Genomic DNA, 26,651 nt, shown 5'->3' on the forward strand with positions numbered 1-26,651 from the left:
GGTCTGTCATTCCCACTGCTTTGGAATTACACCCTTTTCACCAAATAGTTTTAAATTTTGCAGTGAATTCAAAATAAGAAACCAGTTTATCAGAACTCAATTTTCACTTTCTACACAAAAATGGTTTGACTGCTCTGGAAGTTCTCCCTGGCATCTCCAGTCTGTCAAAACAGATTTGTATCTACCACTGTGAACAGAAGAAAAATGAATTAAGTGTTGCTAGTAATTATCTAGTTCGTTCACATTTATCATGAGTTGAAATAGTTATTTGTACAACACAAGTAACCAAAAATATCTAATAATTTTTGTTTACCTATTCCACATTTCTTTGTAGACAAAAAAACCAAAAGCAAACGTGATACTGCACCTACCAATATTAACATACAAAAAGGAGAGTAAAATTCAGTGATAGAAGATGAGGAAGAGGGTTGTTTTCATCCAGCAGTAACTATTCTGAGGAATAGCTCTTCACCTGCTAGTCTATTTCTTTGCTGCACTGTGAAGAACAGCCACAGGCTAAAGGACATGACAGTGTAGTCATAGGACTGCAACCTTTAGAATTATCTTTTCCTTGACCAAAAAAAAGTAATAATTAAAAAAAAAAAAAAGCTTTTTTTTTTTTTTTTTTTAGTCACAGGGGTTCTTCATATAACACAAAACCACAAAATGTTGTAAGTAGCTCTAACAGTTAGAAAAAGTTCAAATGTATGAGGGCTGCTCTGAAAGTAGTGTCTCCTATTTTATAATGCTGGCCCACAGTATCAGAGGCAGATGTTGGTGGTATGGCACCTTCCTGATGATATTCCTTTACGCTTTGTTGCCGTGTGACAGATGGCAGCAGAGGGGCAGCCCGACCAAGTGGCATGTGACACAGAAGTGCATATGAAGCAAAGGTGTGTCACTGAATTCCCCCATGTAGGAAAAATGGCACCCACTGAAATTCACTGAAGCTTGCTGAGTGTTTATGGGATGAAATGGTGGATGTGAACACAGTGAAATTTGGTCTGCGTGGGCAACATTTTCATATCAGTGATGCCATCGTGGCAGCTGTGAAACAGTGAGTCACCTCCTCTGGTGTGGATTTTCACAAGTGCAGAATGCAGGCTCTTATTCATTGATGGCAAAAAACACATAGATAAGGGTGGTGACTATGCTGAAAAATAGTGTTTTGTAGCTACAAATCTGCACTGGGAAATAGCGTTATTGTGCTTTTTATATCTGTTGTATTTTCCACAGAAATAAATAAGAAGAATTATTTGCAGAGTGACTTATTCTTTTTCCAACTTGCAAAATTTAATTGTGTATACATCCATGAAAGCAAATATTCATTCAATGCCAAACAGGAAGGCAAAGTATACAATCTGCAAGTACACATCTATTGAAAAGTCACTGCAGAATAAAGGCCCTTAAGAAAAACAAGGAAGAGAGGGATAGAGTCAACCTCTAAATTATTTTTCAGTTTTACTGAGAAGAAACACTTAAAGTTTACATGTTGGAACTAGAGTTCAAAGATACTTACCCTGAGGGCAGTAGTCATAATGGAAATATTTTTAGGATGTTTTGTATTACCCTGATCTTAACTGCATTTCTAGATGAGTCACCCTTATTGTAAGATGATGTTTTCTTACTTCAAGACTATTAAAAGTAGGCATGTGCCACCTTGTCTGCATACTCTACAAGTTCATACCTGCTAAATTAAGAAGAGCACTAAGTCCAATGTTTTTAAAAAAATTGTTAGGACTCTGAGATTTTCATAATGTGGTTGTAAAAGAAACTAGGGGAAATAAGCAAGTTACTAATGTATTTTATGAAAATGGTCTCAAAAGATAAATAACAGTCCTTTTACATTACTGAAGTATTTCACTGTATTACCTTGATATATAAATGATATATTCACTTATAAATCTGTAAAGTCCAATGTATGTATGCATGTACATTTTTCTTACTTCTACATGAGTCAAGTTTAACAAGCTGAAATTTGTCCATTATTACACCTAATTAGGCTAGCAGTTAAAAAGCTGGCTATGCTTCTGTAAAACACTTAGGATTTGCTACTTTTTGTAATACAGCTGACTAAAAAAGCAGTCTCATAATTATAGACGCGTGATTAATTGTATTATTTTTTTTCAGACATTTAATTGCCAGGTACTTATTACCATAATCTTTTTTCCTGTGTTTGGTTTATTAAATAATTATAATTTAATATATGGACAAAGAAATGCAAAAGTACCTCAGAGGAAAAAGAATAGAAAATAGTAGTTCAAACCGAACCACAAATAACATATTCCTTAGCAAAACTGTCCACAGGCACAAGTGCAACCTTAATATTCTAGCATAAAAATTGAAACATTTGAAGATCGGTTGATCCAAGCTTAAAATTCGAAACAAGTCACTACTTAAAACCAGAAAGTGAACAGTTGGCTGAAGAATTCTCAAACAAGTACTTTAAATATAGATTAAAAGGATTTTCTAAATAAAACAATCATGTTAGCAAAAAAGATAATGCATTCTCTTAAGTTGAAGGAAATAGTAGTTTCAAGTCCCTATTTAAGTATAAATGTAAACCATATGAAATTTGGAGCACTAATACCAAAGTTACATTTGTATATACACACTCTTCATCATTCATAAATTCCTGTGACAAAATGTGCATCTAGCAAAGTAAATTAGATCACTAAGGAAATGAGCTGTGAAGACTCCCCAGCAGTGGGAAGCCAGTGCAATGCCTGCGCATGTAGTGTCCTCCATCCCACCAGTCCACACATTCAGCTTTAGGGACTCCTTCAATGGAGCTTATCATCATGCTATGTTGCACATTGAGGTTTAATACTTTGCAACCCAGCCTGACAGGATCATACAGAATTGTGCCTTCAGGCATTCTACTCAGCCCGAACCTGGAGCCTGAATCCACCCAAGTATGTGATTCAGGACCATGTTCTCATTGAAAACTCAACTGAAAGAACAATCATCATGTAGATCACCATCCCACAGGTAACACCATTCACACCCAAAGTGATATTTAGTATCAGGAACTTACACCCATTCAAACATGGGACATCCTAGTAGTACAGTGGTTCTGAGGCATACCAAACCAAACACGAGGGTTCTGCCAGCTATGCTCAGTAAGGTTACAGACAAAACAGGAGCCAATGTCAAGCAAAAGCTTTCAGCAAGGCAAAGGATAGTAAAGAGAAGATAGGTAATCCTGCTGTAAATATTCATCCAGAAAGTTGCTATCATCATCCCAAAGAAGGAAAAAGACAGAAACAGAAAAAGAAGAAGCATGTTTCCAAAAAATCCATCCATGAGGATGTCTCTAAGGAGTATCTGGAAACCCACAAGCATGTAGGCTTCTTGCTAGCACAATAGTATACTTAGTATACTTTTGACTTCTACTAGCCAGATTTATATTTCTGCACAGGCTAGAGTTAGCAGAATGCCTTTCCTTTTCCAATGGATTGTTTCTGAAACTCTCAGAAGCACTGCAACTGCTGCTTTCTTGCAGCTGTCGCTTTCCCGTCAGTCTCCAAGACTCTTACAGTTCCCTGTACAGAAGCTCATAAATAGGAGTGAGTAGCCAACACACAGCAGAAAGCTACCTAAGTCATGGGAGATTACACAAAAGGATAATGACAAGTAGGAACACTTCATACTGAGCTGAGTAGTGGGTCTTGCAGTCATGAGAAAAGCAGTCAGTGTTACACATCCAGCTACCCAGCTAGTAGAAAAGGCCTAACAACTTTCCTTGGCTTGCAGGATGACTGCCTTTCTGGAAGATGACCTCTCCTTGAAGGTTTCCCACCAGTGCAACACAACAGAGCAAAATACAACTAATAACTAACTTCTTGTGTAAAATTAAAGTTTCTTCAGTAAACTTGTGATTATTGTAACCATGTGACCATGTGATGCAAAATGCAGGAACAACAAATTAATGCTCACTAGCTCTAAAACTAAAATCTTCCCTTAAATATACTTTCACTTACTTGTTGCATGAACTATGAATAAAGTGCTTACCTAATTTTAGTCTACAATTAAAATTGTATAGCTCAGTTCTCTGCTATAAAACTAAGTCTTATTATATCAGCTGAAGATGTGGTATTCAGGAGCATTTCCAAGGGCAAGGAAAAGATAAGGTACGGCTCTCAAAATGCAGATATGGGCACTACCAGTGTCTTCACAAAACCTCATTAAAGATATTTAATTATGTAAGATAAATCCATTGTAGAGTGTTCTCATTAGCTAAGGGCTCTTATGCTATTTGCATAAAAAGAACATGAGGTTTCCCCTTCCTTAACTCCTGCAACACTGCAAAAGCAAATCTAAACTTGAAGGAAATTAGTTTTTTCATACAGACCAGGCACAATAAAAGACTATTGTGGTTGCTGAAGCAAATATAGTAAATAGTGCCACAGTAACAAAACATACAAGTGAAGATCAAGCAAGAGATTAACCCTATTTACCACTGTGCAGGTCTTTATTTCTACTTAAAACCACATAAATCTTTTATCATAACCAGCAGGTGAAAAAGATTGTACTACCTTTTGTGAAAGTAAAAAATGTGATAACATGATGAAATACACCTGTAAAATATATACCTATGAACAGTATGAAAAAATGAGCAATCATTCACAGCATTCTTGCCCCAATTATAAATGCATAGGTCTGGCCAAAAGTAACACCTCCTGTTTATATGTATGGAAACTACAACAGATGAACATGGTTCTACTTGATCCAGTAATAACTGACTCTCAGTATTCAACAGCAAAGTAAATATGAAAGATATGTAGGAAAAGGAAAATGAGATCAAAATTAACACAGAAATATGAGTTTGCCGAGATTTACACCAAGTTGAAGACTGAACTTTTGCCAAGATATGATCAACATTTTACATGTGTTCAGCTGACTTATTACTTGCATCATTTTACGCTGACATGATTATCTTCAACAGGCTTGAATAACAAAAAGCACAATTCTTGACAAATATTTTCAAATACTGCAATCAAATTCAGTAAGTAAATTCAAGCAACTGTTAGGATTTTAAGAATACAGATAATACTTCAAATTTTAAAAATATCTGTACTGTAAATGCATGCATAAACTATCTGAGCTGGAATTCATTGAGAATTATCATACATCTATAGACAAATCAGTATACTGCTAGATAAAATAAACTGGATGCTGCTGGTAAATATAGGGTCTCAGAAGATTTATTTAATATTTCACTACTATTCTAACTTAGTACTGACTACAAAAACTTATGATTTAACTGAAGGTAAGTCAGTGGAACAAATCAGATCATTAGTTAGTTATGGACAAGCATATGGACTGGTGGAATAGGATCTATATTTAGACTGGAAAAAAAGAAGTCTTTTTTAAACATAATTACTTTTGCAATCATCGAAGATTGGAAGCTTCCCTCCGTTCCACTGAGCCATTATTAAAGTATCACTTCTAATTCCCATTCACCAATGAGATAAGAATCATTTCTTGACTCTATATCATACTACACCATGAAATTTCTGTTTTCCACATTGATTTGTCCTATTAACTGCTTTTTTCTTGCAACTAATTTCACTTATGTCACAGCCATAGAAACAGTATGCAAGCTTTCAAAATTTATAATCAAGCTGAACTGTTTTATCAAGGGAAGATCAATTAAAATTAAGTGAAAACTGCTACATAGAATTCCAAGAGCACACTGATTCAGAACATTAAATCATGCTTTGATAATCACTAAGTCAAGCCAAGAACTTCTATATTTTATTTGCAAAAATCGCTTACTGGCAGAAATAATTCTGATTGGATAATATTTGGAAATATCTAATATCATCTGTAGATATATTTAAAAAAAGGAGGGGGATAAATTGCAGAAACAGCATATTTTGAGAACATTTTCTATTATAAGTCAGATCACACCCCCATTTTCAAAGCTTCCCATAAGTCAAAAATACTGCTTGGAAAATATTAAGTAATTTATCTAACACAATAAGAGCTGATGATCTGAACAGGCTGGATTTCTGGGCTGAGGCCAATGGGATGAAGTTCAACAAGAACAAATGCCAGGTCCTGCACTTTGGCCACAACAACCCCAGGCATTACTACAGGCTCAAGGCAGACTGGCTGGAAAACTCTGTGGAAGAAACGGATCTGGGAGTATTGATCAATGCTCAGCTAAACATGAGCCAGCAGCGTGCTCAGGTAGCCAAGAAGGCCAATGTTATCTTGGCTTGTATGAGAAACTGTGTTACAAGCAGGAATAGTAACTGTCCTTCTGTACTCAGCTCAGGTGAGGTTGCACCTCAAGTACTGCACTCAGTTTTAAGCCACTCACTGCAAGAAAGACATTGAGACTCTGGAGTGTGTCCAGAGAAGGGCAATTACACTGGTGAGAGGTCTAAAGCACCAGTCTAATGAGGAGCAACTGAGGGAACTGCAATTGTTTATTCTGGAGAAGGCTCAAAGGAGACTATTTTGCTCTCTACAGTGACCTGAAAGGAGGTGTCACGGAGGTTATGGTGAGGTGGGAAACATTCTATCACTACTTATTCTGGAGAAGAGGCCAAGAGAGAGTGATCTCATGTTACTCCAAGGAAGGTTCAGGTTGGATATTAGGAAAAATTTATTCTCTGAATGAGTGGTCACATGCTGGAATGGGCTGCTCAGAGAAGTGGTTGAGTTACTGCCCTGGGAGGTCTTCAAGAAATGTTCAGATGTTACACTAGAGGACATGGTTTGGCGGGGAAATATGGTGGTAGATGGACAGCTGGTTCCCTCTTGGAGGTCTTTTCCCAATGTGCTGATTCTATGATTCTATAAAAATGGCATTTAATTTCTATAAAATGGCATTCCGGATTCCAAGATAAGCATATTAAACAGTCTCCTTGTTTCATTATTAAAAACATGAGAATCCTAAAAAATCCCAGGCATTCCAATGTTTAACAACATTACCTATTGTCTTTTTGCTGAACATTGAGGAAGAGTCTGGCTCCATCTTCTTTACTTCACCTCCACCAGGTACTTATACACAGATATGATTCCCTGAGTCTTCCTTTCTCCGGGCTGAACAGTTCAGCATTCTCAGATTCTTCTTATGAAATATGCTCAACTATCTTCATTGCCTTCATGGCTTTGTTCCAGTATGTTTGTCTATGTCCTGCACTGAGGGGCTCAAAACTGGGCCCAGCACTCCACATGTCTCACCAGGGCTGTGTACAGAGGAAAAATCACATCCCTCAACTTGCACAAAGTACTCTACCCAAATGTAGCCTGGGGGCTGTCAGAACTTCTTTGCTGCAAGTGTGCACTACTGGCTCTTGTTCAAATGGTTTTTCTGCAAGGAACTATAGGTCATTTTCAACAAAGCTGCTTTCCAGCAGGTCAGGGTCTAGATTGCACTGCTGTGTGAGGATATTGCTTCTCCTGCTTCTGAGTTTCCATTTGCACTGCTGAATTTCATTAAGTTGCTGTTCATCCATTTCTCCAGCCTGTCAAGATCCTTTTGAAATGGCGACACAACTATCTGGTTTATTAATCATTCCTCTTGATTTTATACCATCCTCAATTTTCCTGAAGATGTGCTCTGTCCTACCATCTGGATCATTACTGAAGTACTGACCCCTGAGGTAGAAGGTAAGGACCCAGTAGGAATGGTCCACTAGCCAGACCTCACTCTTTGATCCTGGCAGTTCAGACAGTTATCAGTCCTCTACAATGCCCACTTTTCTAATCTGTACGTGATCAGATTTTCAATGAGGATGTTATTGGGCACAGTATCAAAAGCCTTCCTGAAATCAAAATAGGCAATAGCCACTGCCCACCTCTAAGCCATAAAATTAATCTTTTACTGCGAAATAACTATCACAATGGTCAGCTATAATTTTCCCTTTGAAAACTCATGCTGACTACTCCCAGTCACATTCCCAGCTTTAATATCATTGGAAATCTTAAATTTGATGGCTAAAGGAGTCTGGTACCTCTAGGAATCCTACTCAAAACAAGGTTTTCAAGAATTATAAGCTACCAGCTGTGGAGACAAGAGCCAAGTCCCCATCAAAACCAGAAATTCTGGGGTTTTCAGGATTCTATCTCCGTACTGTGTTCCTCAAAAAATCAATAACTTCGTTTCAGCAATGCATATATTAAAATTCAAGGAGGTACAGAGAAGCAGTGTGCGGAATGGCTGATGTCACAGAAACATCTGAGTTGATTTGAAGCTTTCTAGCTTGTTTGCACTGGCAGAGCTGTGCTCAGCATGTACTGTTTTACTTAAGCCAGTAGCTAAACTTACACCAGTTATTTTAACAACACTCAGTCCATCAAAGTGACTCACCATACTCCTTTCTCTGGAAAGATATTTTTAACCTAAAGTCCCCTTTTCTTTATTAGTGTCAGGGCTTTTATTTCTCATTACTCAACAAAAAGTCAAGCAAGAGCCACCTGAATCAGAGTCTCTCAGGTTAAAATAACCATTGTGTTCACTGTGAAGTACTTACAACTTCTTCCTTCCTAGACGTGTGTTAAATCTAGATTTTAGACTAATATTAAAACACTGTATCAGCACAGGAAAAGGTAAAAAAGTCCAGTCAAAGTGTATATACAGATATACATTTGTGCACATATATAAACACATACACAGTTTTTTAAAACATACATATTTAATGTAAGTGAATACATATATGATGTATCTATAATAGAAATATATATTTATATAATATGAACATATCTACTTACTGGAATACCTCAAGATCATATAGTTGCTATGAGAAAACATTAAAAAAATCTAAAGACTTAACAGATGTTTCTTGGTCTACTACTTAGAAATAGGGGACATATTCAGAATTGAACTAGAACTAGAAAACATATATTTATTGCTTATAAAGTCTTCCCAAATTAATCTCTATTTCCTGCGTACACAGCTTTTTATAAGATTATCTGTTCTAATAGTAAATAATAAAGGTGAAAAATGCATAATGTAAAATATCCCAGAAAACCAGATAAAACAAGCTGTCAAGGCACATTTTGCTCATCATAAAACAATAGACCCAGGAATATGCAAACTGTCAGCCATAAGGACAAATACATACCCTTAATAATTGATTCAGCTGCATACAGATCGCGCTTGTAGGTCACCTAAAGGACAGATAAACCTCATTAGATTTAACACAGCAGGAAGGAATGCAAAACCAATAAAACAATGCCTTGAGGGCAATTCTTTACATTTGAAATACCAAATGTAAAGAAATGATATCGTCAATCTCTTAATTATGATAAAATATCACTGGCAAGTCATGAGAACAAAAGTTGCAGAAACTACTGGAGACCTGAAATATTTTTTTAAATACTCAGATCTGCTTAGAAATCATTTCAAAATGCACCTATTTTTAACCCTTTAAAGAATCATTAAACTATTACATTGCACCACTTTTCATACATTCTTCATAATTCCTTTAAAAAAGTATTTCTAATCTGCAATTTCATCATGAAATAGATTCATTTTGAAAGGACTTGTAAAGATTAAAAAGCAGCCAGGTGGAAGCCTAGTTATTTCTCTTACTGACATAGGCAAATTTTTCTGTACTGTAACATTACTACTACTAATTACTAATGAGACTCCTGTTTCTTGATTCCATATCCACAGCTGACACAAGGCATTTTTGCCCACAATAAAAGCTTGCTAGCTACCATTAACCATAAAGCACTTTGAAAGTCTCTGCCTTCCTAAAACAATACTGCTGGTGTGGTCTAAGGTTTGGGGTTTTTTTAAATGTGTGTAGGTTTTTGTGTTTGGCTGCAATGAAATGCATGTTTTTTGCTTCCATTAGTTTACCAAATAATTCTTAGTTTACTTTTCATACTGTTTGCTTCTGACCGATTACCTGTTTACTTGTACTACTATAAACTTTGCGTCCTTTGAAAACTTCATTGCTAAAAATGTATCAGATCAGTGTTAGAGAGTACAACAGCTTCTGCATGTGGTGAAAATTCTCTTTTCAAAAATATCAGTTATCTAATTTGCAATCTATTAATGGCTAAAACAGTTATAGTCATCTTTTTTTCTTTTTTTTCTTTTTTTTATTAAGATGCCACATAGCAGAAGTGAAACTGCTGCCAACCAAATACTATATCAATGCTAACATCTTATGAGCCAAGACTATAACCTGGTAAAACAGGCTTGGAGTCACTTTCACAGTATTAATACATTCCACATTGGTTATATTAATTACATTTGTCCACTAACTCTTTGATAATCAAATTCTGCCCGTAGCAGCGTCCTCCTTATACTGCTGATCAACATCAAATTTATATACTTCTAAGCACTCTTGTACTACATTTTCATGTCAAAACATTAATTTTCATTTAGTCCACTCAAACATCCAGCATTTCAAGACATTTTAATGCAGTTGTAATACAGAAAATTGCTGTATCAAATATTAATACAAATAACTCGCCAGTGCAGAATATGAAACCAACACCTGTTTATTCCCCAAAGGTAGAACAGCCTTCATTAGTAACAGCTCTCTACTATTTTGTATTACAAACAACCTATTGTATCTATCTAGTAAAGGTATACTATTATATTGAATCTATTGATATATGCTATATTTGAAAATGTGAAAGACCAGCCACATTCGAAACAGCCATACGCAGCTGTCATATCACAAAATAAAGAGCATTTCAATCAGCTCAGCTTTGAGAATCAGCAGATTACACCAGAGAACCACGTTTATATTTCTTATTACCTGGTTTAGCACTGAATGTTGCAAAGGTTGAGAATCTCCATTCATCTGACCTTAATCAATGCTCTGATGTTTTTAAATTGGTTTCTAAAATTCAAGACAGTAAGAATGCTACCATTCTGCATGAAGAAGGCTTATCAATGCATAACATATGAGGAGCCTTTACTTTCACCAGCTTTTGAAAGTATAAGTTTTATTTCCTTGAATATTTACAAAAAGAAAACTGACCTTTTAATTGACAGAGAAAATTATTTTCAAAATTCTGAAATCTAGGAGATAAAAGCATTTCATACACATTTGCACTTTCATGGTTATAGGAAATCTACCTAAAATGCTGACTTTATTTATTTCAACAAATGTATAAAAAATCAGAAATGTTTACACACTTTACCTTCCAGAGGTCAGCCGTCCCTTCAACAAGTTTAGCATTTGTTTTACAGTATTTCAGAGCCAGATGCAAACATTCTGTTCCATAATCCAGATCATAGTCGGTACACTGTTATAATTAAAAAGAACATTTTATTAGCCTTAAAGAAATTGTGCTTTTAAGTAATAGAAATAATAAAACATTTTTCTCAGCAGTCCAGTGCTTTATCAGATAAGTGATTTATCAGATCCTTCTCAGTCTTCTTTCCCCGGCTGAATAGATAGACCCAGGTTACTCAGCCTTTCCTCACATGAGAGATGCTTCAAGCCCTTTAAGTAGTACTTCCTTTTCCAAATTATTTATGAATGAAATGAACAACACAGGGCCCAGCACTTCTCAAAAATTCAGTGGCTATTTCTTGCTATGAAACTTGGCCATGCACACAGTCTTGTTTCTTATCTTAACAAACCATTTACTCAAATAAATCCTTCCCTGTTCCTCCACATACATTCAGCTTCATTATCAAGCCCTTGGTAAAACATCTTAATACATAAGCATCATCAACAATTCAGAGTGTCCTCCAGGATTCAAAGTCATTAAGAATGAAACAGTAATAAGTGAGTTAAAGAAGACAACCTTAGTTTCTTTTCTTGTTTTGTAAAGTATGTGTGAAATTCAAGGAATTAACCAACATTGTACATCTAGATTTCATCATTATTATGCAGAGAAGTCTTAGAAAACTCCTAGCTGTCAGTTCTGTATGATTTAAATTAGTAATTCCTGACATTTTCACTGGCATGACTGTAATCAACTGAGGATCCTTTTATACAATACATTTTGAAAGAAAAGTGATTTAGCTGTTATAATCCTCTATTGGTGTTTCTAAGAGATTTCAGTACCAAATAAAGATAATAATAAAAAATAAAAAAAACAGATGAAGTGATTTTGAAAAGGAAAATTATTTATTTTAGAACACTGACAGAAAAAGTGCAACAAAAAGAAGATTTCTAAATTATGCAGAAATTATTTATATTCTTTAAATACTCAACAGGTTTTTTGCCATGTTTTGTTTTTTGTTTTTTTTAAGGAAAATTTTGAAGTCCTTCGTCTTATAATTGAAGAAAGTTTCAGAAAAAGCTGTTTATCTTTGAAACAAATTAGTGTTAATTAAAATTAAGTTAAAATTTTACAAATATATTAATTACCAGGACTAGACTAAGCAATTCCAACTTATTAGCGAAGTATTAATTACACATAATCAGTTGGGAGTGGAAAATTTCCATAAACGAGATTAAGCATTGTGAGGATATTGCTGACTTCAAGGAATGAAATCTGTCATAAAGCAAAGTAATAATTAAAACACATTTCACTAACACTTGTACATCGTGACATTTACCACTCTAATTATCAGTAATATGCCCTCCTGCAAGCTAATATACTGATGTCAGAGGAGAACAATGAAGTACAACTATCAACTCAAGACCAGCTTAATTTATATTTTATCCATGTTTGTTTTCTGCACATGACACTTAAATCCTTACTTAAGATGCACAACTTGAAAGTTTCTATATTGCTCTAAGAAATTCAGGGACTGAATTTATGCATTGCCAGGGAGTGACTATACTGAAGAATGGTAGAATATCTAAAACAAACATTTTTACTGACTCAGGCGTGCAAAAAATTAACAACCTGAATCTTCTGTATTTATTTCATTTACATCCAGAGCGAACTTACAGTGCAATCACCTCTTTGAAAATACTACTATTCCTAAACTGTCGTTTTAACTGGATAACATTTTAACAAAGTTAGATACAGTGCAGTTAACCATACTTGCCATGTACACACAGCTTTGTGAAACAATGGACAGTTTAAGCTTCAGAACACAAATTTGAAATGGTGAAAACAGCTGGAAATATTGGCACAAAACATACACAAAGGAAAAAATAAAACAACCATTCACTGAGCTCTGCAAATGACACAGAAGGAAGTATGTTGTTTAAAAATGCTTTTGATCTGTTGAATATTCAAAGGCATTCTAATAGGTAGTTTGGGAAACAGACTTTTTTGTGGGTGCTTTTTTTCAATGGGAGGATGGTTGAATAAAGTGCTACACAGGGACTGAGATCCAGATTTCCAAATTACATCAGTTTTTCTTACCTCCACTCCCCAAATCGGTTCCAAAATATTTTGATAAATCATACGACTTCCTAAGAAGGAAGCTAAACTGTGATTGCTGATCATAAAAGATGGAACATAACCCTAGAGAAAAGAAAAGCAATGTAGGCAGTACCTCTCTGGGACACACTGAAGGTCCACAAACTAACTTGTTTTTAATATGAGACTTCGTTACAATCATAAAAAAGCAGTATTTACAATAAAGATGTATTTAACCATTTAAATTATCATTATTCTACTGAGTACTTAATTGATGAAAGACTTTGGATACATCAGATCTGACAACCATAAAGCAGAACTAAAACAGATTTAATACAATTTTTCATTACAGCTTTGACATTTTCTTATGATTTCATAATTCTTGAGTTGTTATATGTTTACAAAATAAGGCAACAAAATTAATAATCTTCAGGTATTAACAGAAAGGAGATCTTCAGACTTGCTCCTATACATACATAGTGTACACACTTTAAAGTGTGTACAAAATTAGCCTTACATCTGTAAGCAGTGTCTGGATCATTTTTGGTACATTTTCTCTTTTCAACGGCAGCTGGTGTTCCTACACTTCATTATAAACTGACTGCTATTCAACATCAAGCTCATTTTACTAAGTTTACTCACTTGTTGAATCTGAATTAGTGTTGCTTTTTTGATCACACTTGCTTTGTTCATTACCACAGAATTCAGAAATTGTTGAATTTAAACAGCCAACTTCATTAGTATAGTAAACACAAGAACTAAACAAGAATGGAAGGAGCACACATAAGGAAACAGGTGAATAAGAAAAAAGTGTAATACAGCTGACTTGCAATTAGTTCATCCCTGAAACATTTTCTACTGATGTTAATGATTAGAATTGCTGCTCCACACATCCAGAAGAATCAGTGGTTCATAGTGACAAGAAAAACAATACAGTAATATATACACCAGTACAGAATTATGCAAGCCTGTTTTAGTACAGATCTGTAACCTACATCCCAATACCTGACACTGCAGTGACTGCAAGCACCATCTCCAAACACATCATGATTTCCAAAGTGAAATCATGCACAAGGGCACTGGCTGAAATACATTTGCAGTGAGAGCAGTCAGGATGCTAGGCATGCCAGTATCTAGTGGTGCACTCCAGGAGTTGGTGCTGGGTCTGGTCTTGTTCAACGTCTTCAGTGAACTTGATGAGGGGATGGTGTCCACCCTCAGCAAGTCTGCTGATGATACAAAGCTGGGAGGAATGGCTGACACACCAGAAGGCTGTGCTGCCTTTTAGTGAGACCTGGACAGGCTGGAGAGTTGGGCAGAGAGGATCCGGATGATGTTTAACAAAAGCAAGTGTAGAGTTACAGATTATTTAGGTTACTCTAAGAAAATGTAAAGACATGATGATTCACAGTCTCACAATTAAGGAATTTTTAAATGGATACCAAATTCTAAAACTAAGTAATCAACAACATAATTTGATCAGGTTTAAAAACCAAAGTGAGTCAAACTCCAACTAAGGTAAAGTGCATCCTTTATTATTAAATAACTGGAAGAGAGGAGAAAATTCACTCTTAATTTACTTAGAGAATCACATCTTGAAGTTATGCATGATAATAAATAGTCCATTTCCTTGCCTTTGGATACACTAAATTGTCAGTAGCTGAGATGAAAAGTTCTAACACCATTACATTGTATTCTTAGCTCTCTGAAGAGTAGATCACAACTCAGATGGGTGGTCTTCTGTCTGCTGGATACAGTGACTCTCATTCAGTACTCAGCATTTTCTGAGTCTGTACTAAATTCTTATGGATACAGTCTATTTATCAGGATAAATACAGTAACACTTGAAATAATGCTCACAGTCCAGATTGATTTCCAATTTTAATAATGACTGTATGTCTCCCTAACACACTCCACCAAGTTATATCTTTCATTACTAAGATGACAGATTTCACCCAGGCTGTGGCAGCTTTGCACCGCTACATCAAAGTTCTAAGAGCTTACATGCAAATTCATAATACTTTGAGATTCTAAAGGATGAGTAGTGCCATAAAATGAAAGCAACTATCCCATTAGCAATTTCATTTTATTTTTTATGCAAGGTATTAGAATTTCTCTAAGCATTCCTGTGGCAGAAATTAATTAGGGCAAGGTGGGGATTCATACAATATCCTGGTTCTACCATTATGCCAAAGAACTAATCAAGTACAGAGCTATCTAAGCTAGCATAGTTTTCTCAACAGACCACCAATCTAGCTGTAGGTTTTGAATAGATGAATGCACTGCTGAACAAAATTCATGAAGTACACTGAAATAAGTGAGTAGGTTTTATGGATAGGAAAATAGGAAAAAAAAGAAATACTTCCTGTAAATCTCAAGACCAAGCTGTTGGGATAAGAAGATGCCAGACGAAGTAACAGTAAAATCTCTATGAAAAACATCTTTAAAACATAATCTAAAGACTGTACAAAATTGTAAATTCATTTCTGTGAGGCTCACAACTGTATATTTAAGTGATAGTTTGACTGCATCAGCCTGAAGTTGAACGGAGAAAAGCAAAACAAACATTTTTTTTACGAAGTGTCATTACAAATTAGTTCCACTAAACTTTTGCATTAAAACTAAAAAAAATACACCAATTTCAGGTTCATTACCTAAATGGAACAGGTGTGAGAGACTACTGAAGTTCTGGAACGGAACTGAGATACTACTGAAGTTCAAGCGGTCTTTTGCTTAAACTGCAAACTGAAAAACTTAAAGATATTCTCCATCTTTACAATATTACACAGCTAACTAAAATCTATATCACTATATCATCAGAGAAATGAATTTTAACAAGCTGAAATAATCCATGCTACTTCAGCCAAGTACACTGACTGGGACCAATCAAGTAGTTGACTATATTAAAAGTATAATTATCTGTTGCATCTTATAGGCAGATGGAAGAATGACATCTTTACAACTCCGTATGAAGAAAGGATCTGGCTTACAGTACTGTCCTCATATAATTAACAAAGGTAGCAGATTACTATTGTTCATTTTACCTAGCTCCTCTAAATCACATATCACATTCTGCTTCAGTATTTCAGAATACAGCTGATGGGAAGGAAGAAAACCTTTAGACAGAAACTGAAACACAGAGGTAGAAAAAAATGTAACAATATAATGATACATGTCATATATTTAGAAGACCTGAACATAAACCGTAGCTAAGCAATGTAAAGAAAGATGTCTGGCTTTTTTAGGAAAAGATGAAAGCCAAGACACAATCGTTTAGAGGTTATGATAGAATCTACATATCTTACATACATATTGTCATTTGTTAAAAATAATCATGATCTATTTTTCAGTGTCACTACACTACAAAAGCAAAGCACTTCTAACCCATATCATCAATTCAGCACTGACTGGTAAACAGATTTCAGATTTCACATCAGGTAAAGATTTATTAATCTTTTTTCCTCTGAGTGGTCAACATCTTTGACACCTTGGTAAACACGAAGTTTAATATCTGCTCAATGTTAAGAAAGTTCTGATGCCCTGAAGATTCAAGTATCTAAAGTCTCAGGAGAGAGATGTGATTTGTTTTGTTGCTTTTTATTATTATTATTTATTTGTTTGTTTTTCTAATTTAAGGATTTCAGTGTTCAACTGAAATGGCTAAATTCTGCCTCACATGCATTTTGACCTCTTAGTCCTTCTGCTGAGTCTGACCCATTCTCTCAGTTACCAAGTCTTTAGTTAACAATTTGTCTGCTACTGTTCATTTAATCGTACGTTGCTTCTGGCAATGTTAATTTGCATGACACTGATTTCTTTAACAAAGAATGAACCCACAGGAAAATCCCCAAATCAGTCTAGACATTTTGCCTCGAAGGACTTGCCTGACCTATGCCAAAATATTACTAAACTGCTACAGCTGACTCCACTTCCCTGCTTCAGAGGATGCTGAAATGTTTCACACATGTTGGAAGAAGAATCCCAGTAATCCTGCACTCTTTCAAAAAGCACTTGAGAAGTTTACAGAATCCTCATGGAATACACTCCCTGTTATTTACATACAGAGAAGACAATGCTTTGAGCGAGTACTTCTACAATGGGCCTAACAATAGCCAACTTTCTTATTCTGACAAAATGCTCCTTGAACGTTCTCAGAAGTTTGTTAGACAAAAAAAATGAGGTCTTCTACTAAGGATCTGTGACAGTTTGCAGAACATTTCTTCTTACCATCTCAGTCCCATCTTGAAACAATTTGTTGGGAGTGGAAGAACATCTGCCTCCCAGAATTTAGCATCAAAGTATTTCCATGCTTCTCCCTGACACACTATTATTTTGTATCTTGACATTACTATGCTTATACATAGCAGCTCTCTCCTATGCAGGCAGATGCTATAACCCCTCATAAGTCACACACTCATATGTGTGACTGCTTATTATCCAAGAAGTGGGTAAAGCAGGCTACAAATTAATGCAGCATCATCCCAACAAAAGTACTACCTAGTCTCTGCAGAATTTAGGTAGGAATTCTAAGGTTTGCATCTTTCTTGTGGTACCTTTTGTAAGGTATTTAAGGTAAGCAAAGAAAAATCACTTAACACCCTGAAGTTTAGCCTCTTTAAATGAATATTCCTGCCTTCTCTTCTTTTTTATTATTTCTGCTTCACTGCCTTGAAGAGCTGGATATAAACTTTATAACGTACAGGTCTACTATTAACAGATTAATAAACTAACTACACATGCCCATCACTGACGCTGACAGTTCTCTTACAATATATCATCCTCCCCAGGCTTTCAGTAACATCTCCAACACAGAAGCTATTCAGAGTCCTCTTCTGCTTCCATTTTCAATTGTTCCTCTGACAGATCAGGAAATTGTTCTTCCTACCTTCCTAACACTGGCAAGATGCATTTAAGATACATTGTGATTTCTTAAAAAACTTCAGCTACTCTATATCGTGTCTGCTTTCATACACTAATGGGACATGATATAACAAGATGTTTTGTATTAAAGACAAAGGATACCTGTGCATTCCACAATAAGTCAGAAATAGGTATTAGAGAAATCACTCTTAGCCCACGCTGACTAAAGTAAAAAGAGGTTGTCTACCAGACTTCCTGATACTCTAATTCCTCATATGATACTGCTCCAGGGAAACACCTGACTTCTAGAAGACTTCCCCCCACTCTCCTCCTCTTTCCAGGCTTACAAGATCATACTCTGCATTTGCTCATATTTGATATAAAAAGATTAACAAAAACATGAAACTACATTAACCAAAAATAAAAATAAAAGTCTGGCCTTAGGAATTCAGCCTTTATTTGCTTTATTTGGAAAATAGTACTTAAACTATACAAGTTTCACTAGTTATTAGGGACTTGCATTTATTTTTTTTATTCAGAATACCTTAATTCCCTGCTAATATTTGCTGAAGGTTAGGAATAAAGTTCATTACATCTTACAAGAAAGAAGAAATCACAAATTAAGGTATACCAGAACTAGGACCACACAGCACAGGAAGTTTATCCCCTCAACACATGTAATATGGCCTTTTACCCAACATCGTAGGCAAAAACTCTGATTAAGGTAAAGCATCATATTACTGCCTGTGTGATATCACACACATTATAAGTAAAGTTCTTAGTTCTCCAGCGATTCTTTGCATCTAATAATATGTCCACCTTTTGCCAACCACACATTATACCAAATAAAAACCTACATAACCTTAAGATGTAATGTTGTACTTCATAAGGATATGAGCTGAAGAAGCACTTATGTGATAAATAACATCATAAGCATACATAATTCATTGATTTCTCTCTTCAGAACCATTTCAATGTCAAAATCTAAAGTCTTATTACAATGCAGAGGCATCAGAAGACTTTTCTGTACCAGAAGTAAACAGCTGTTTTTCCATGATTCAAGTAACCAACAGGACAGAAACTTGCAACAGAAAGTGTTAGGCAGCATTAAATAAAACAGTAGATGCATCTGCATCTGCCAAAATCCCATTATACCTATTAAGTTATTATAAGTGCTCGATCTAAGGACACAAAAGTCACAGTAATGAGACTTTTTAAGATCAAGATGCCATTTTAGCTCCACTGTTTATTATGGGTTCTCCTCAGTTTCAATACTGCCTTTAAACATTTTTAGTGTACCACTTACATATCAGACATGAAGAAGACACAGTCTAAAAATGGAGGTGCGTGCAATTTTTGTGCAATGAAATTTAAAAGGTTCCAAAAGCACTAGTATAAGCTGCAAAGTTAGTATTTATGATGTCAGAAGTCATGACATTGTCAGAGTTAGATTAGAAAGCAACATGTACCTGAGCACAAAAGATCAGTTTGTAATGGGTACATTTAAGGCTACACAAAAATTAAAGAGTGAAAAATAAGCTGAGATTCAGCACATAATAATGAGATGCAACACACACCAAAAATGTTCACACATAAATAACCTGGCTGAATGTTCTTAAAAACCTGTGTTCATTTTTTGGCACCACAGGAAAAGGGTAACTTGCTGCAATATATGTGTATATATCTTAAGAAATACTACAAATAAATCTTTGGCATCTATCTACTACTAACTTTATGTACAAAGGATGAATTTATCCCGAAATCATCACTGCCTTTTTTTAATCGAGTAAGAAATGGAAAAAATATTCTAAAGTGTTGTAGATGCTAACGAGGCTGAACCTTGCAGTATTCGCAGGGGGGGAGATGTTGTAAACATATAGGCGGTAGCGGGGCTTTTCGAGATGTCACGTGACAGTGCAACCCCCCCCCCCCCCCGTTTCCGTACCTTGTGAGGTACATTGGCGCGCATTTCAAACGTGCGCCCTAGGGGGCATAGACGAAGTACAAAGTAGTAAGGTATATAAGGTGTTGATTACTCCTAATAAACGCCATTTTGCCACCTTTCTTGATGAGTCACGGTGGTCCTTTTGGCCCTAGCGAGGGTTTCGCTAGAAGCTGGGTAAATGGGGGTTTAAATTATAATTGCGCACGGCAACACTAAAGTTGTGATTTTAATTTAAGAAAGATAACACACAAAAGTAAAAAGGTATACCGCTCTGCTCTGCTCAGACCTGTGCCAAACAAGAAAATCAAAAAGGACTGTAGCCTGTAAGGATGAGAGAACTAACATTTAATTGAATGTTGTAACTTAGTGGTTAAGATTCCCAGAGATCTTAAATTAATGAAAAAAAAGAACAAATCTGGAAGCAAATTCTCTAAATTGATTTATTCGTACCAGATGATGCATTTAAATAGAAAGCATTTAATTTGTATTCCATATCACCCTCAATGCAATGTTACTCGAAGCAAAAATTCAGATGGATGTCTTTCTAAGAAATGCATGTTTGCTGCATGCTTGCCCCGCTGCTGTTGCATAAAGATCACAACTGCATAAAATGCATGGGATCGTGGTCACAAATTAAATGAGCCAAACAATTATTCCATTCCCAGCTTTGTGAGGGACTTCCAATAAGGACAGCAACGTTTTACTTTTTATTCATCTACATGACACTTGCCTAATTTACTATGTTGTTGTAGGAACTAATTATGGATATACCAGTATCTATGAAGCACCATAAGCTGCACCCATTCTTATAAAAATCTGTCCTATAGTAGCTGTACTAAGTTCTAAAGGACAGTGATCATCTTTTTATTTTATTTGTTAGTAGCAGAACAATAGGGTTTTAATCCTTGACTTGGACAGCTAGGCACCATTGAAACATAAATAATTAGCAAACAATAAGAGTTGAGAGGTTTAGCAAAGTGTTATCCTTCGCAGAGCTCCAAGGCACAGAGCATTTTAATGACCAGAATTCAGCCAATGCAAAGGGAACCGGGGACAAGGAACCATAGCCTTGGTTACTTGCTAACAACTTTGGTGGCTTGTCCTTAAAAGAACAGGGATACAAAAAAGACAACTGATGGAATGAATGTGTGAGAAGACAGCACTGTTCAGAGGAGCATAGGGATTGCAAATACAGTTGCCTTTTGAGTAAGGCACTGAAAAGCAAAAGCTTCTTATGTTTTTGCCAGCTCTACTGTATCTGTAAGCTAAGAGCAAAGACAGTAGTAAAAAAGGGGATTTTTTTAATTGAGAAAACATGAACAAGAAAGAAATGGTTGCATAGCCAACATTCACTGTTGCCTCCTGATATGTGTTCTATTTATATATAACACTTTCAACTACTTTCAAGCTGGAGACTTTCATTTAGAAGCCATGTATCATAGTATCATAGTATCGTGCGAGTTGGAAGGGACCTTAGAGATCATCGAGTCCAACTCCCGGTTTTCGAGCCCTCTAGTGTAGCAGAGCGGCAGTTCTGCCAGTTGCGCCACAGGGGGGATTCAAACCCGGGCCCTCCGGTGTTGCAAGCGGCGCTTCTAACACCGTGCGCCACCGGGGGCACACAACATCTTGGGATGTACCCCAAGAACATCTCCCTGCCTCACATTAGAAGCAAAATGGCTGGAGGAAGTCCAATAATTTGAGTAGTTCTTCATCTTGGACAACACTCCACCTTCAGCTCCTAAGAATAGCTTCAGGTGTCACAAAAAGGGTATGACACGGAAGTTCTACCAATATTTTAAAGTATTTTTCATTGCTTGTCCATGCATTCATCCTATTCTTCGTGACTTCAAAGCTGTGTACTTTCTGAAGGTGACTATCAATAATTTAGTCATGTTTACTCTAAAAATGAAAGACTGATGGGAACCATAACTGTCAGCATTAGCGGAGTGAAAAATAATTCCTTCCAAGAGACAAATGAAGAAATGCTCTGCTTCCAGTCAATCTGCAAAATACCTGGAGGACAGGCAATTTCCACAAGGTGATGAATGAAAAGGAAGTAGAATGCTGAGACGAAAGCCTGGAGTGTTTCCAGTAAACTGTGAATATAAGGTGTGGCAAATGAAAGCACTCTAAAGGAGGAATAAAGGCAAAAAAAAAAAAAAAAAAAAAAAAGCCAGGCTTTATTATATTACCCACAACATTTTTCTTAAATGAAGATGAAGTTAACACACCATATTAGAAAAATAATGAATAACTACGAGACACAATGTAAAGTATTATTTCCAATAATTTAACTATGTACAATATGGTCATTTATTATAATATAAGCAATACAAAGCTCTTCAAACATTTACCTAGATATACAAAGTTAATATTATCCAAAACATTTTAAAATAGCTTGAATATTATCATATTCTTACATTAAGCCATCACTACACTCGGTATGCAAAAATCTATTTGAAACTCTTTCAGCAAAACATAACCCAACTTTAAGCATATTAGTCTCCTCATTTAAGTAATCAATTAAATGTGCAACAAAAATTGGTCTTTCTAGTAGTCAGACCCCCCGCATACCACCTTGTATTTGTCAGTTTGATACTGCGAAACACTTACATATATGAGAATGATAAAGCACTGTCATCAAAATACCACAGAGTAACAATACAAATACAATTTGATGTGATCCAAAATAGATGCTGAATCACTAATTCTGATTGTTTTGGTTTTAAACACTAAAATAAAGATAGAATAGTTTAGTAAGAAAACTCAAAATCTTACCTGTTGGTATGCTTGATAGATTACGTCAAATAAGAAAGCCTGAGGCATTTCACTTGCTCTGTACTTGGCACGTTCCAATGAGTGGTCTAAACATCCATCTGCAGCAGAAGCAATAACAGTAGAAACCAGAGGACAAATTGCTCCTGCTGCCTATGGAACAAAACACAAAGAAAACTAACTGTTAACACTAATGTATATCAGATCATCTCTGTCAAAGGGAAAAAAATAATTAGAGTTTTAAAGAAAGTTTTCTACTTATTTATATTTCTCATAATATGTAAGTCATACTATTTATTCTGTAAAAGATGTTTCATATCCGTACAGACATGGAGGACCATATTAAGTACATAATGAGGGCCAATGTAGAAACACACACAAAAAAACTATACATCCTTAATAAACATCTGTTGCAAGCATGTGTATATCTGAGATGTCCTTTTTTTCAGACCTACTTCCACACAGGTATCAGGTGGTTTCTGTGAGCATGCACCTAATCTGATTCAGATTCAAAACAGCAGGAGACACACATGAAAGGCCTGAACAATCCACAACACCTATTGCTTTAACAGGTTTCAGTTTGGCCAAACTGCTCAGAAATAGGCTACAAGAAAAAATTCAGAAGATTGAGCTTGTTCCTCCACGTTGAATTCATTCTGTGAAATACTGAGTATCACACTTACCATCAAAGCCACTGAGAACATGGCATAATCAGAAGGAATTCAACATCCAGCAGCACTGTGCCTCAGATTAGACACTGAAGGTTTATATTTCAGTTTTGGACTTGCTTAGATTTGAAACCAACTAAATATACTCCATCAATGTTTTTATCAACATATAATACTAAAGATCCCTGGTATTTCTGAAACAGAGTTCTTGCAGCAGTTTTGGAAGTTGTTGAAACCAAATATAAATATGTCTATACTTCATCAGTCACTTAAGCAACTGGAACAAGAGATATCCATACAATTTGTTCAAGTAGAGAAAGATGCAAGGGCAGAGCACTGTTTATCAAGACACAGGAAGAAAAGGATGCTTTCCAACAATGCCAAGCACTGACAACAGTGTGTTTATTATCTATTTTGAAGAATAACTTTAAAAATAAATGATTTTGTTCCAAAATATTTCAAATTACCAAGCATCTTCGATCAGTATACGTAGAAAATTACATTGAATTCATGTTGAATTCTGGCACTTCACTGCAATCGCAGATCTTCAAAGGCTTAGTGAGCTTTGTCATAAACGGAACTAGGAATCTTACAACAAAAAAAATAAAAACACTTGTTATCCATATATTTTTTTGCAACTCATGACCTTACACAGGTCAGTTCTGTAATTTTTCACAGCATTTCTGACCTCAAATAAGCATACAGCGGCAAATGGATAACCTTAAGTTTTTTTCTTCTTTGGAGAGCAGTAACTACCAATGTCTTCCCTCCTCTTTCCACACTACTGAACAATAAAACTGACTGCAGTCAGTGTGTTGAGCAGATTACTAGTTCTAAAGCACAGCTTCTGAGTTCATTGTTTTGTAATGAGGACAGAGATGTTAGTCAACTTCCCATGCCCTAAGTGCTGAGATATGCAAGAGCTAGCTGGGTATGGGGCAAGGAAAAGGAACAAAACATTCAAAAGATTCATGTGACAGAAATACCTCAAAATCTCCAAAGTACTTTTTCTTTCTAATAAAAGAGAGATCTATATTAACACTGCATGGAGGAAATGACACTATCTTACATCATCCAAAAGCAAAAAAATAAAATCCAAAAAAGCAAAAATCATGAAATCATTGAGAAACTGTAAAGGATTTTAAGCAGCCACCCAGACAGGATCAATTTTATTTCTATCATAGAAGAGACAAATCGACAAAACTAAATACTATTGTAGTTTAAGTAATAAGGCAATGATTTAAATGAAAAGTAAAACCTGACACATGTACTTCATGTAAAATCTGTGTGCAAGTAGGAATAGAAGGACTAAACTATCTGTAACCTGTCCCCTCTCTATTTTTGTATGATTCCAGAACGTGGATTATTACTTCCCCATCTCAGCTGCTGGGCATTTGGATGAAATTATTTTGCTCTGCCATCATGTTTTAATTGGTCACACAGAAAAAAAAAATGTTATAAAATTAGAAGGTCATGGGAAAAGAGACAGAGCAGCATGCTCGCCACAGCTTTTCTCTAATTAGTTATGTCTTTTCTTTTTTTTTCCCTTTCCTGAAACAGTTACCATTCCAGAAAACCAGTTAGAAAAAGGATTTCTTAGGCCAATCCAATATTTTATTACAGTTTTTAACAATCATGTCATGTTGTATTTTAAGCATAAAACAGGCCAACAGAATACAATGTGACTTGCATAACTAAATCTCACAAGTGAAACATGCACTCTGAGGAACAAAAAAACCAAACTGCAATTCTAAATAAAATTGAAATGCTCAAAACGATATTCTTAAAAGAACTCTGAGATGTATTGTTTTCTTGACATCTGGTTTATTGCACAATAAGAATTCATCAACGCCTCTATCTCTGTGACAACAATGAACCACATCTCCTGCTTTGCTTAGGCCTTGCTCTTCCAGAAGATTCAGGAAGATCTCATTTCTAATAAATCCAAACATGTCATTTTTTTAAAGCCCTCATTTAACTTTCAAATACTTGAGATGCTTTACAGAACTTAAATTTTAACAAATGGAATTTCTTAATAATTGCAATTTTGCTTTATGTTACCCCAGGACTGAATCTGATCCGTCAGGATAAGGGTTTCTCAGCTGCCTTCCACTTGTTTTCTGACACAGGTCCTCTCAAACTATCCCTGAACTGACTGAGAACATGAAGTTTAATATAAAGAATAACATTTATGACTAACTTTATTTTCAGTACTGGCTCACCTACTTGCAGGTCCTTCCTCTTCCTCATCACACAGGCACATGGTCCTTCAACCACACACTGTGACCCTACACTGCTGAGTTTATCATTTCAGTGCCACACAGACTTGAGTTGTTCCTAAGGTCATTTTCAGCATGGGAGAAACACAAACAAAGCAGGAGCTTATGTATGCCCCACACCATTTTCCTATGGTACATGAGAGTTGAGTCCGTAGCACAGCAACTGCTGCATCTGCAGTACTTCTGGCAATGTTCACCAGCTGGAATGTGCTGACGCAGCTGCCAAACCCATGTTGGCTTACACAGGACTCACCACACATTTCTGGTTCCAAAATTGGCTCTTAGGTATCTTCACTCATGGTGTAAACACAATATTTGGCACTACAAACAGAAGAATTGAGATATGATTTTTTTTTTTTTCCTCATATACAGGCCAAAGAAGAACAAAAATTAAAGTATATGCAGTATTCTTTTCTGGTCAAATCAAGGGTCCTCCCTACGCAGCACAAAGCCTTTTCTGAATTGTACTCCTAGCAGTCCTTCAGTGAATGGAACAGGTAATTCGGGTACTTAGAATGGGCCTACAGATAACATTTTTCAGTTCAGAAATCTGAACATTAGAATATATCATAGCCAAGTATTTTTGTACTCAAAGGACCTTTTGCCCTTTATAACTGTGGGATGCAAGTGAAGCACAATCATTCAGAAGCCTACGTCCATTCAGTTACAACACCAAATATTTTATTCTGATGACTTTCCATGTTGATTTTTCAATTATAAATCCATAACAGCAGAACACTTTCTATGCTAGCAAAAAGAGTAATTACACCAAATGTGAATTCTATTTGTTCTCATTTTAGAGGCTTTGACTTGCTTTTTATGTCAGGAATGTGCAGGTACTTGGTAAAGCTCTCAGGTAAGGGG

General features: G+C 35.8%; 1 protein-coding gene across 1 annotated transcript in view; it reads right to left on the reverse strand.

Moving 5' to 3' along the window:
* CRPPA (CDP-L-ribitol pyrophosphorylase A) overlaps positions 1–26,651 on the reverse strand; it is a 104,761-nt gene that overhangs the window by 55,996 nt on the left and 22,114 nt on the right. The window contains exons 3-5 of the mRNA XM_072329079.1: positions 22,844–22,993; positions 11,128–11,232; positions 9,084–9,129 (exon numbers count right to left, since the gene is read on the reverse strand). Of these exons, the coding sequence (XP_072185180.1) occupies positions 9,084–9,129; positions 11,128–11,232; positions 22,844–22,993 (301 nt within the window). The remainder of the gene's footprint in view (positions 1–9,083; positions 9,130–11,127; positions 11,233–22,843; positions 22,994–26,651) is intronic.

The sequence above is a fragment of the Excalfactoria chinensis genome, chromosome 2 (assembly GCF_039878825.1).
Source record: "Excalfactoria chinensis isolate bCotChi1 chromosome 2, bCotChi1.hap2, whole genome shotgun sequence".
Classification (NCBI taxonomy): domain Eukaryota; kingdom Metazoa; phylum Chordata; class Aves; order Galliformes; family Phasianidae; genus Excalfactoria; species Excalfactoria chinensis.